Source organism: Xyrauchen texanus, chromosome 12 (genome assembly GCF_025860055.1).
Source record: "Xyrauchen texanus isolate HMW12.3.18 chromosome 12, RBS_HiC_50CHRs, whole genome shotgun sequence".
NCBI lineage: Eukaryota > Metazoa > Chordata > Actinopteri > Cypriniformes > Catostomidae > Xyrauchen > Xyrauchen texanus.
The window spans coordinates 30,244,413-30,258,164 of record NC_068287.1 but is presented as its reverse complement, the minus strand read 5'-3'; the positions used below and the strand labels follow the sequence as shown (position 1 = coordinate 30,258,164).

General features: G+C 39.8%; 1 protein-coding gene across 1 annotated transcript in view; it reads left to right on the top strand.

Annotated features, from left to right (window-relative positions):
• Nucleotides 1-13,752, top strand: part of cacna1ia (calcium voltage-gated channel subunit alpha1 Ia) — a 208,435-nt gene that overhangs the window by 116,717 nt on the left and 77,966 nt on the right. Inside the window, exons 6-9 of the mRNA XM_052139594.1 lie at nucleotides 2,792-3,134; nucleotides 3,521-3,613; nucleotides 10,265-10,613; nucleotides 11,618-12,021. Of these exons, the coding sequence (XP_051995554.1) occupies nucleotides 2,792-3,134; nucleotides 3,521-3,613; nucleotides 10,265-10,613; nucleotides 11,618-12,021 (1,189 nt within the window). The remainder of the gene's footprint in view (nucleotides 1-2,791; nucleotides 3,135-3,520; nucleotides 3,614-10,264; nucleotides 10,614-11,617; nucleotides 12,022-13,752) is intronic.

The window sequence follows — 13,752 nt, the reverse complement described above, 5'->3', positions numbered from 1 at the left end:
TCATAGAAACACTGGTATCTACTGGTACCCTTTACCATAATAATGTTTTCTTTGGTTACCTAATTTAGTTAACTTTTACTAATGATGAACAATACTTTACAGCAATTATGTATCTTTTGGTTAATTTCAACAAATATTAGCCTAACATTTTTAATATCAAAGTTCGACAATTAGGATACCCTGTTGCCAGGTGGCAAAACTATCACTTACCTAATTGTGCCAGTGCTGTGCTGTCCCTACATCTTACATTTGTTGATCTTGTATGTGTTTTATGCCTTGCAATCTTTTGGTTTTCTGTGATGTATTGATTGTTCTATTGAATTCTACTGATTTAAACATGACACCAATGTAATATTATCTAGCTGGCTGATATAGATGAGGAAATTTTTGTGGTAACTGTGAAAATGGCTTATGATTCAGTAGCCTTGGCAGCATCAAACTAAAATAATTAGTGTTTTGCACCATGTGCCATCATATTTCTGCAAAGCTGTATGTATGAATTCATAGTTTGAGTTACATTACAGATGTATAATTTCAAACTATGAATGCAAATTAAAAAATGAATACATTGTGTATTAGATATCATAATTTGTGATTAGGCTAGTGAAAATTTTGTTAGGTAAAGTAAAAATCCAAACTTCTGGCCTGACCTGGCCAGCAGAGAAAAATCATTATTTTTGAACACTACATTAGTTATTGCATTATAATGAACAACTGAAAAACATTAACCAAGATTTAAAAGGCTGTTTAACATTTTTATTTTTTTTGTTAGTCTACAATACCTAATGCATTTACTAATGATATCAAATAGAACCTTATTGTAAAGTTTACCCTTCACACAGTACCTTCAGTGGTTCTTTTTACAGATCATTCCTTAACACACCCACTTATGGTGGCCCATAAACAACTTCTCCGTCATTGGTCAGTTATTTCTATGTGTGAGAGTCTTATTTGCAATGGAATGGCATGTTGTGCCTCATTGGATGTTAGCAGTGGGCCATGCTGGGCTGTGCATCTCAGTGCGCTGCCATGCTGTGACCAAGCCCTGGCACTGACACAAACATCATTCACACTCCAGCACTCCTTACAGAGCCCTGAGAGACCCACTGATTCTCTCTCTCTCTCTCTCTCTCTCTCGTTCTCCCCAAACCCCCCAGATGTTGTGGTACTGCTAAGCTCTTTAAGAAAAGCAGTGCCATCCAGTCCAGTTTGACTGTCATGTCGAAAATGAGGACTGACGTTTATACGAGAGATCTCAGCGAGTGCTGCACAAAGCCCATAGGGGAATTCATACATCTCTATGATGGTTTGATGCATTGGCTCAATGTACTATATCACAGTGGCATTGATTAGTTTTGGCCTGAGTGTATGTGTGTGTGCTTGGAAAAGTGCACACGTGTGTCCTTGTGTATAATTATGCATGTGTGAGTGTGTCACAATGGTGGGCCACCTTGACAAATTGCTTTTCTAGTGCAGCCTGATATACCAGCACTCATTACAGGTATCGAATAGTTCACATCTTTTCCCGTGTGTTGAAGGGCACTGGAAAAGCATCCTCTATGACAGCAGAAACATTCTTGGCCTTAATTGAGTTGTGAATCTCGATAAATCCAGCCATCGACAGCCATCTTTGTTCTCCAAACAGGGGAGAATTACACCCTGGGGATGATGAACCAATCCTTTCTTGGTGTCCAGTGCCTCCAACATGGCTGTCATGGGAGCTTTGTGTGTGTATGTGTTTGTGTGTGCATTGAGATTAACTGTCTAGACCGCATAGCAATAGAAGCATTGATTTGTCAGTGTGACTTTGGCTTGCATGCTCATGTGTGCTGAGCCAAGAAATGGCCACACATAAATTGAAAGAATAGGTGATATTTGATGAATGCAGTTGTATGTGTATAGATTGGTGCATATTTGTGAATGCATGGATGTGTGTTTGTGTCAGATAAACAGAAAAAAGTGTGTAAAAGAGAGGAGAAAGGGGGAAAGGGAGGATAAATGGTCATAATGACGCTGTTATATGTATGAGAGGGTGAGTGGTTGATGGTAACAGTTATTTCTGAGCCATAAAACACTGTGATTAATGGGCAGGCTGCCCTCAATGGGTCACTCCCAGAATAATGTTCTCCACACACAAAACAAGCACACACACAAGCTCAGAACTCTTCAGATTCATATGAGGTTACACTTAGAGATGTTTTCATATATTCTACCATTGCTCTGTTCCAAGCCTTTATTACTTTCTTTACTCTATGGAACACGAAAATAAATGTTTAGCAGAAATTCCAAGCTGCTCTCTTCCAATGAAAGTGGATGGGGACCAAGGGCAGTTAAGCTCCAAAAAGAACAAAAAAGCACCATAAAGGCATTATAAAATTAGTCCATATGATTTGTGCACTATATTCCAATTTTTTGGAGGCCATATGATAGATTTATGTGAGGTACAGGCTGAAATATAAGTGATTAATCTTGCTTGATTGCTGTGATCACTACATTCACTTTCATTTTGTGAAAGAAAAGAGCAGTTTGGAATTTAAATAACTGAAATAACGTTCTATTAGGCAAAAAAGGTGTTTTCAGACAGGAATGACAAAGACTTAGTTTAAATATTCAAGACGCAGCTTAATTTTAGTGCTGATTGTGCCTGATAAACTATATTGTGAGTGGTTAGTGAATAATATGCAGGTTGTTGTGCCGAAATACCACCGCAAAAGTAACACAAATGTTTAGTGAATATGCTCCACTATATTTAAATTGCTTGACTTCATCTCTCCTGTTGTCTTGGCCACAGCACATCTGGCATCACCCTTCCCACCCCATATTATCAGCCTGAGGAGGATGACGAGCGGCCCTTCATCTGCTCGCTGGCTCAGGATAACGGCATCATGTCCTGCAACGATGTGCCCACTCGACGAGAGGGTGGACGGGAGTGCTGTCTAGATAAAGAGGATGCGCTGCACCGTCAGGCCCTAGGACTCAGCGCGGAGCCACTTGTCAATAGCAGTTCCTCCGCCATGGGGCTCTGTGTGAACTGGAACCAGTACTACACCCGCTGTCACACCGGACACAGCAACCCACATAAAGGGGCAATCAACTTTGACAACATTGGCTACGCCTGGATTGTAATATTCCAGGTATGGTAATGGGCTGAGAGGCATTCTCGCTGTCCTTTTCAATCTGGCTTTGTTCACACTTCACACAAATCAGATTTGTTTTTTACATTGTGGAAAGGGAGGGTGGAAAACTGAAAATTTTGCATGAGATAACATAAACGAATGAAGCATTTCCACAATTTGAGGGCAAGCATTGCCCTCTCTTTCCGCAATTTGATATAATTATCGGATATAATGTGTCTATAATGTGATATATAGCTACTGACTAATTTACTCATTCATGAATATCATATAATACACTATATGTGGAAAGAGTGAGCAAAAATGAATGTGTTCGAGCATAGCTCCAGCCAACATAACCTTTGTAAAAGTGTGTATCTGAAAGTGGTCTTATCTGGTTTGTGCAGGTGATCACGCTGGAGGGCTGGGTGGAAATCATGTACTATGTCATGGATGCTCATTCCTTCTACAACTTCATCTACTTTATATTCCTCATTATCGTAAGTCTTTGAGTGTGTTTACGTCCACGTGTTCGGAGATAAAGGTGCACGTGTTCTAATGGTATATTAAGAACGTGTAGTCTATGGTTTTATTTGTGTAGTCCGGGAGGAACTGAAGTTTAGTGACCTTTAAAAGGGCAATGGGGTGGACAGGATTTTTGGTCTCACTGGTAGGAACACAAAGGTCATCTCTCTCCCTTGGACACAAAAAATCAGCTGAACACATAACAATACTAAAACTGTCTGCATACGGCCTACTAATTCATTACTTTTTCTCTTATGATATGACCACCATCTCAAATGGAGATCCAGAGACATATTTAAGCTCTGTTCACGCTGAGAGTGGTTTTATAGCTGGAAGTTGCCAGTTCGATGTACTGTTGGTCACTAGTAGGCATTCCTAATGCTGGTCACTCTAACGTTACGGGTAGGTTATGCAACTGGATGTAGATTTTGCAAGGATGTTCACAAATTAGATATATAAAAATAACATATCATTCAGTTTTCTTCCTGCTAAAAATGTACATTCTGGAGGGAATTTTTTTTTATAAAATTGCAGCAGTACTGAATATATCATATCACGAATACAATTAAATACAATTATAAAAAAGTCACGTGTCATATTCCAAGTCTTCTGAAGGCATATGATGAAAATCTTGACATCTATTGCAAGTTCATGAGCATTAAAAGAGAAGTATGTTCACGAGAGAACTTGCATTGTTTAGTGCTAAAAACAACACAAATCACTGCACCCATGTCACCAGAAATCACCAACTTGCATTGAAAATGTATTATTTCCAGTCACTCAATGTGAAAGTGACATCTGTAAGCTCAAACATAATACAGATCATTTTAATGGAAGGACATGAAACATTTAATATACATTTAAGTACATTATCATTTTGATTAGCCCTACCATATGGTACATTGCAAATGTAGCTTAATTTCTTGCAGCCAACTTTGTAAAGCTTTTTTTGAAATGCCAGCCTGTTAATGCCCGGAGGGCTTAAAATATGCAGATATTAGCTAAACAGCACATTTAGGGGTGGATGGACATACAGAGATCAATTAGGCAATGAGCAGCATAGTGGAGAATCAATAGCTGGACACCATAAAGGGAATATATCTTTTCATCAGCTTCATGTCTACTGATGCTCTAAAGGAGCCAGTTCTCGCTCTCCGCCGGCACTGTTCTTTGAATGGTAAGAACAGCAGTGAACGAGACAACCCTGCATTGAAGGAAAGACAAGCGGGAGAGTGAAAAGAAATGCCCCGAGGATAAATAGGAAAAGGATCTGAGACTGTACTACAGCAGGAGTCCAAAGGAATTACAGAGAAAAGGAACGGATTTGGGGATGGAGGTGTGGAGGTCAGATACATTGTTGAGACACCTACTGATATTTGTTGAATTTTTTTGTGGGTTTTCTTTATTCGTTCCCAGTTCCTGTGTTTAAGTTTGTGTTAGACAACACACAGACAACTGATGGCTCTGCTGGAGACTCTGAAAGTCATTTTTGTATATATTTTTAGCTAATGACAGTACCTAATTCTGTATAGGTCATCGAAGTGAAGGCATTAGAATTTGATTAGAGCCCACCAGACTTGCAGACCCCCCGCCATCTCAGAAGTCTTACACATTTCCTGACAGAGACCCTGCCACCTAGACACTCTGTTAAGCTGTCATGTGATCCTTACCAGCATGCACCAGCACACAGTCTGTATAGTCATAGCTGATTTGTTGACTGGTGGAATGTGGCACTGAGTAAGATATTAAAGAGTTACAAATTTTTATGAGTAAGAAGACATCAATTTAGACTTGGTATAAGTCTATTAAGTGACAAAAGCACCTGATTGATCACTTTAAATACCATTTAGATGGCTCTTCCTATCTAATTGTGTTGTTCTTGTTCAGTTTAAGCTACACTTAGTCCCTGCGCCCAGTTGCAAGAAACCTCTTAACTTACAATTATAACTAAGGGGTTTCTTAACTTAAGGGGTTTCTTGAACTGGACCCATCCCTTTTGCAGTTTTAGTCAAAGGTCTTTCTATGCAAGACTAAGTGCACAGTTGTATCAGGCTAATGATGTTCCCCCATTCTGTCCTGTGGACAAGTTTAACAGCTTTTCCCCCCAAAAAGGAAAGAATCAAAACTTTCTGGAAATGACAAGTCTGACTTTAATCTTTAACTCAACATGTGTTAACGACTAAGCAACACTTTCAACAAATGTATAAGTTGAGCGCTCGGGGTGGGGCCACTAGGGTATTGGCCTCAGCTGTAATCTAACTGGCCCCTTAAAGGGATAGTTCAACCAGAAATTAAAATTATCTCATCATTTACTAACCCTCATCCCATCCCAGATGTGACTTTCTTTCTTCTTCAGAACACAAATAAAGATTTTTAGAAGAATATTTCAGCTCTGTAGGTCCTTACAATACAAGTAAATGGTGGCCAAAGCTTTGAAGCTCCAAAATTCATATAAAAGCAGCATTAAAGATATCCAGACTCCAGTGGTTAAGAAACAGATAAATATTTAAGCCCTTTTATTCTCTAAATCACAACTTTTGCTTTCACATTCTTCTTTTGTTTTTATCAATTTGCTTTCTTCATGCATATTGCAACCTACTGGGCAGGGAGGAGAATTTGTAGTAAAACAGGACTTGAATATTGATCTGTTTCTCTCCCACACCTATCATATCGCTTCTGAACCACTGGAGTTGTATGGATTCATTTTATTTTTAGTTTATGTTCTTTTTGGACCGTCAAAGGTCTGGCCACCATTCACTTGGACCTACAGAGCTGAAATATTCTTCTAAAAATCTTTGTTTGTTTTCAGCAGAAAAAAGAAAGTAATACACAACTGAGATGGCATAAGGGTGAGTAAATGATGAGAGAAAACATGAGTGAACTATCCCTTTAAGTTCCCATGTCCCGGGCAGCACCAGTTACTCTAAAGCAGTTGATTTTACTTTGTACATTTTGTTTCCAATAGTGCACCATATTTCCAAGTTCTAGCACAATATACATAGCTCAACTTTAGTATTTATAGACCATGGTAACTTCACAATACACAAACCCTTAATGCTGTAGACATCTTTATTTAAACTTCTCAAGGTATATATAAACATAAATACTGTAATTATGTGAATATACACCTGTAAATACTATAACTGTAAAATTCCAATAAAGAGTTTTGAACAGTTATAACCGAAAGTAATATTTATGGAAATAGGCCTTTAATTCATTCTACACCTCTTGGATTGGGCCGATGAAGATAATTAAATTATTTTAATATATGTATGTTATAATTGTATATCATTGACAAAATTGTTTGAAAGGAGAGTAGTCAGTATGGGGTCTTAAATTCACTTGTGCCTCTCGTTTCAAAAACATGCTAGATATTTTCCTCCAAATTTAATGAAAAATGACTTTAGATATGTATCTGTTAGTCATCTGCGGTTTGATGCTTTATTCTGGCCATCTCAGGACCCTCTCTGGCACCCCCTCACAGCTGTAAACAACAGCCTTCCAATTCCCACATGATCAACACTTTTTGAGGCATTAAGACATGTCTTTTCACTGTGTGTGTGTGTGTGTGTGTGTGTGTGTGTGTGTGTGTGTGTGTGTGTGTGTGTGTGTGTGTGTGCAAGTTCATGGGCGTTTGTCCCTTGGCCCTTTTCTTTACCTTCTTGTTGCCTTGCTCTGTCTGTAACCTGGCAACCACACAGTCAGCCATCGATACCTGTAGCAAGAGGGCCATAGTATGCCAACAGACCCCTCACCCGCTGTTGCACCTCTATTCACTTCTGTTCACTTCTATTGCTACCTGAGCAATTAATTCAGGCTTGTTTTCTCTGTGCCCAGTTTTTCCTCTTCAGCGGTTCTCTGATGGATCAGCATGAATAGGCAGAGAGATAAAAAAATAATTAGATGTCTCTGATCACAAGCACAACATTTTAATAAATCTTGTTTTAAATTTGACCTGCTGTTTTTGAGCTTCACTGCCAGCAGAAGAGGCCATCTGCAATAATTATTTTTCCATGGTCAATAGAGATCTTCTTATGGCATTATTCATACATTTAGATACTGTACATTGCCATGATTTAGAGATAAGTGCATTTTAGGAAAAATGTAAGACTTGTTCTCACCACTTTTTCAAAATGATGGTAGAATAATGAAATGACAGGCTCTGCCTACTGTTCCTTTTTTTGGACAGGCAGCCTTAAGTGTCACCCTGTCTGCAGTCAGGCCACTCCATTGTAAGAACAGCATTAAATGAGAGTATAAATCATCACCTGTCAGCTTTCATCTAACTGTAACAGAGTTGAAGAATACTCACCAACCAGCAACCTGCTGACCTCTCCGTCTCTATTTTCTCTTTCCTTCCGTTGTATGTCTGCCCCTCTAATTCTTTTTTAATTTCCTTTCTATCTTTCTCTCTGTATCTCATCACTTCCTGATTCCAATTTATTTTAAAAAATGTACCCATAGGAAAGAAAAATCACACAAGAGGGAAAGTTCTTCATAAGCATCCAAATGTAGTGAGGACAATGACAATGTATTACTTAGCAAAACTAGAAAAGGAGGAATGAGGTGATTGATGGTAGAACAAAACAATTTGAATATATATATATATATATATATATATATATATATATATATATATATATATATATATATATATATATATATATTTATATATTATATATTTATATTTATAGATATCTCAATTGTTTCTCCTATACAACAATGAGAGTAAATCAGTGTAATGCAATGGAGGCATTTGCTTAATTCGTCTGCTTCCCAAATTTGTCTCTTGGGAAAAAGACCCAATTAATCTCACATAGAGTTTCAAAAGAGACCTCAACAATGTCTCCAACTGTGCCCAGATATATCAAGATACCAAAGTCTGCAATCAAAATGTATATATTTTGATATGAACTCAAACATTTCTAATCAAATTCTTAAAGGATCAAGTTGATGTTTAAATAAAACATATTTGAGAAAGCCGTGAAAAGGCAACCTCTACTATCTTTGTATACACTTAAAGGAATACAACATATCATTATGTGGAATGATCCCATTTTAAGCTTTAGATGACCAAGTCTGTCAACAGTATACAGAAGAGAGAAGCAGAGGGCGCATCTCCTCTCTCTGTGTGTGAGAATGTGTGTATGAAATAATGCAGAGGAAATGAAGATCGAAAGGACAGCAAGTGTCTCTCTGCATAAATCAGTGATGAATCCAGGTGAGGAGAGCTGGTCAGACTGTTGATTAGGACTAGACTAATCACACATCAGAATCCCAAATCAGAACAGCAGATGTGAAAGGCAGGACATACCAGCACAGCTGCCCCCCCCCACACACATGCGCCATCCCTGTACATTTCTCCACCTCTTCTGTCATCCTCACGATCCATATCCTCTGATCCCTACTTCAAATATGATGGAACCAGGCATTCCATTAAGACCTGAGAACTGACGTCTGCCTGTGTGTGTGTTTGCATGTTGACAAATGGCGGTGATATGAGTGAAGTGTGATATAAGAGCAGGCTCTCTGTTCTGATGATTCTGGAACTGGCATGCTTTCAGTCTTTAAAATGATTGGCTCTCGATTCTAATCCATGTATGTGAGGACTTGGAGACATTTGGAGATTTTGCTCCTACAAAAGAGCCTGATAATTATAGAATATACAAGCCCAAGTGGCACAGGCACACATATACGCTCAGGCTCTTGTTTGGGCATCTGCTGACTTCTTCAAACATAGGGTCCGTTTATAGCAACTCATCTAGACAGCTATGGCCACAGCTTATGCCAAACACTGCAGCACATACTGCATTACATAAATGTGAGTGTTTTTGGATGTCATGTAGATTTGGCTATTTAATGTGGCCAATATTTTATATTCAGTGTAAGAATGGTCACAGAACAAAAGAGAAAATGCTAAAATAATCTGTGGGGTGGGAAAGAAATACATTCTAATTACAGTAAAATGGAAGTAAACATCAGCAAATCTACTTAATGTTGAAGAGTGTAATTGTTGTGGCACTAGCATCATCAAACGGAAATGCAAAAATAAAAAGATAGTTAAAGTTTATCAAGACAAACTTTAATGTTGGCTTGGCAAAGCCTTGTCTGAAAGTTTGGACAGACAGATAGACAATAAGACAGACAGGCAGGCAGATGATAGATATGTAGATTGCTAGAGTTTGAATAGTCGTGGCCACTTTTGAAAAATTCAGTCAATGGAATTCAATGAGATTTACAAGAAAAACTGTGTGTCTGATCAATTTGAAAATATACACCAGCACACTAAGTCAGAACAGTCTGTAGGTCTGTTCCGAGTTTGGTGGATGTAGCTTGAAAGCTCTAGTTACAGTGGACAAATTTGGTTTAGGGATTTTGGAAAAACCCTCCGTTTATCATTGGTTGGTCAAACAGCTCTCGTCAAACTTAAGCCATTGATTGAGCCAATGTTGCTATGTCAGGCAGGTCAGGATGCTCAATCAAACGGAGCATTGTTTTGAGAGTGCCAATGTGTTTATACTTGTGAGGAATAGACCTACAAATGGCTTACTCTTTGTATACTAAACTAGGACAGGGGAAAGTATTTTGACAGCCCTCTCATTCTTTTCTCCTCCTATCTGTTCTAGATTGGCTCTTTCTTCATGATTAATCTGTGCCTGGTGGTCATTGCCACTCAGTTCTCAGAGACCAAGCAGCGAGAACATCAGCTGATGCAGGAGCAACGAGCTCGCTATCTGTCCTCCAGCACGCTGGCATCTCTCGCTGAGCCCGGAGACTGCTACGAAGAGCTCTTCCAGCTGGTCTGCCACATCCTGCGCAAGGCCCGCCGCCGCTCAGCTGCCCTTTACTACATGCTCCGTGGTAAAGCACCTCCCCCTGGTGGAGGGAGGGGGCGTGGCAGGGGAGGGACAGGATTGACTGGGACAGGAGCTAATGTGAATGGAGGTGACAGACACCACTGCCCCTCAGCTCCGAGTGAGTGATGAGAGGGAAAAATGGAGAAAATGGGACACGAGGCAGGGAAATGATAGTTATGAAAATTGTGTCAATGAAAACTTGTGACCAAATAGGGTGCAACTGTCTGGCTTCTGAAGTAAAAATCCCAAACCAATCCAATGTTGTTAATTGATGGTGTATGCTTCAGATGAAGCCATCAGTCCCCCTACATTTTCCTTGCGCCCCTACAGTCGGATGTCAAAATGACCTTAGGGGACCCCCCCAGTTAGACGAAGAGAGAACCTATTGACCAGCCTATAGGTCAATATGCCCCCCCCCCCCCCTCCGTATATCGCATTCTATCACCAACCCTGGGTGTAGAACTACACTACCCATTATTCAGCAGAGAAAGATCCACCATTCAGAGAATCTTTCTAAATTCTCAAACTACATATACATTTGCATATATCTGAATATTTTCCCCAAAAATTTTTTATATGTTTCAATTCTCATAAACAACATCTTTAGATCAGTAGTTTTATATGTCCATACGTATGTCCATCATTTTTAATATAGTTATATCATTCTCAATGCGTCATTGGATTGTAGTTAATTTCCTCATGAAAAACGTAAAGTACTTTGTAAAGTCGTAAAGTCTTGTCCCTTTGTCTGATATCGTGTTGCTTTAAATCAAAGAATGTAATCATGTGATTTGCCTCAGATCTGATTGGATTTGTTCATGTCTTAAGAGTTCTTTTATGGAAGATTTTATGAAATCTCTATGGATGAAATGAATGGGGGGAAAAATACTAAGAGAGCTGAAAAAGTGGCCGGGCATTTTTGTTCAAGTTATTGAAGCAAAGATCAAATTGCAAAAAAAAAACAGGTTCATCCATATACTTTTATGGCCCAATGACATTTCATGCTCTAGCATGGCAGTTGCTCAAGAAACTGTCAGGCAAAATTTCAGTGTAGTATTTGACAATGTCAAACTGCAATGTTGATCTCCTCTTTGTAAATCTTAGTCTTTTCAATCTCTCTAGTGTCTCGCTGTATTCACGACAACAAGCAAGACAACAGCTCCCAAACTCTAGAGAACATAATTTCCCTGTCTGTCACTCCAAACCCAGAGGACTGCCCTCAGTGTGCCTTGGCCCTGTCACTCAAAGAGGGGGCTGGGTCAGCGGTCCATTCAGCCAATGGGGAGGAAGAGGAAGGCACCTTAGAGGAGACTGAGAGGGACTTGAACCACTTGGATGAGAGAGGCGAGGAGGACAATGAAAATACTCAAAAAAGAAAACGCACATGTTTTGGGAAATGTAAGGATGTCTGGGATGAAATGCGAGTGAAGCTTTGGGGGATCGTTGAAAGCAAGTACTTCAACAGAGGGATTATGATTGCCATCCTCATCAATACTATCAGCATGGGCATCGAGCACCATAACCAGGTAATTCCACCCACAGCGCAGTCAGTTGATATAATGAACCCACTCTGAAGAACTGTTCAACCTCATCATGTCAGATATTACTGTAATAGCTGGCTCTTTCTGCTGTGGTAATAGAGTCTTCATAGAGCCTGCCATTCAAAGTAATGAGAGCATGTGGAAAGGCCTTTGGAGTCTTGTTGAATTTATTTCGCCATGAAAGTGCAGTTAATTATCTTTTGAAGATGTACATCTTTCATATAGCTACTACTACTGTACACTTTTTCTCTCTTCCTCTAGTCTCCCCCCTCTCTCTCCCTCTCTTTCTCTAGTTCTCTCATCTGCCCTGGCATGTATTCACTGCCTCACCTGCAGTGGGCCCTGTTTTCTCAGCTCTACGGTTCCCCTAAAAATAACAAGCAGAGAGAGATATGGATATATAGAGAAAGAGAGAGTAGTCACCACTTGCTTCCATTACACAGCATTTTTCCTCTCTCAGCAGTCAAACTGTGAGATATCATTTAGCCCTCACAAGCACACAGAGAAGCCCCAGTGTGCAAACACACACATATAAATGTATTGTCTGTTTAACAGGTCCTTTTATCTCTGCTCACGAGAAAGAGGAGGAGTTTGTGTTCAATCATTCGTGATCAATGCAAGAAACAGATGGTATTATGACATCATCCTCTGTGATTCAGACTCTCAGATATACCCTGACGATCAACCTGGCTGGTACAGATCATAATATTTAAATGTGTGTGGGTAGCGTGTTTGTTGTCACACACAACTGATGATCAAATGTGATGACACTAATGCTTTTAAAGGTGCTGTAGGCGATGCTAGTCATTTAGCAAATTTCGGCAATACTTAAAGTGTGGCCACTCCAGAATTTGTGTTCCATTTGCTTACTCGATACAAATACAAACTTCAAAGCTGCATGGTGTCAGGAAAGTGGAGTAGACAGTATACTTTAATTATAAATTACTTTAAGTACTTTAAGTATAAATTTGAGGCACTTTTCCACCAATGGGTCGAACAGTTCTGATCGCAAAACCATACAGTTCTCTGCCAATCCAGGCCAGCTGGCGAGGTTACTGTCCACTGTGGTGTGGCTCAATCAGGAGAATGTCCGTGACAGATCCGTCAGTTGGCAACAGCGTGAAAGGTAAACATTGGAGCGAGTGCGCTATGGAGGATGATTGCATTTCCAGGTTTTAGGACTCCTTTTCCCCCTGGTTTTACTCTGCTAATACACAGAAAGGTTTATTATCATGAGGGCTTGTGTATGCCACCGGACACGTTGTGATTATACACACCCGGTCACTTATCAGGCTAATCAAGCCTCTAAGACCATCAGGAAGTTCTGACTCTTTTACACAGCAGGAAATCAAAAATCCCAAACATCTGTTTAGCCATGTACACTGGAGCTAAATTTGGTTGTCAGTTCACTTTTTAATCCTTAATCCGGTTCTGTACACTACACACACAGTCAGGGGTGGACTGGGAAGAGAAATTGGCCCAGGATTTTACATAGAAACTGCCGCAAAAGTTGTTTGAGGGTGGCAGGGGGTGTTCTCTTTACTGCATATCGCTGCCCCCTTAGGCATATAGCGGTGCTATTTTGTGGCCCATTATGAATAATGCGACGGCTCATTTTAGTTTATCGCAGCCCATTCGGCTCATTTCGCAGCCGGCCCACCCGGTTCTCCTGATGGCCAGTCTTCCCCTGATCTGCCACAAAGTGCGTCGGCCCAC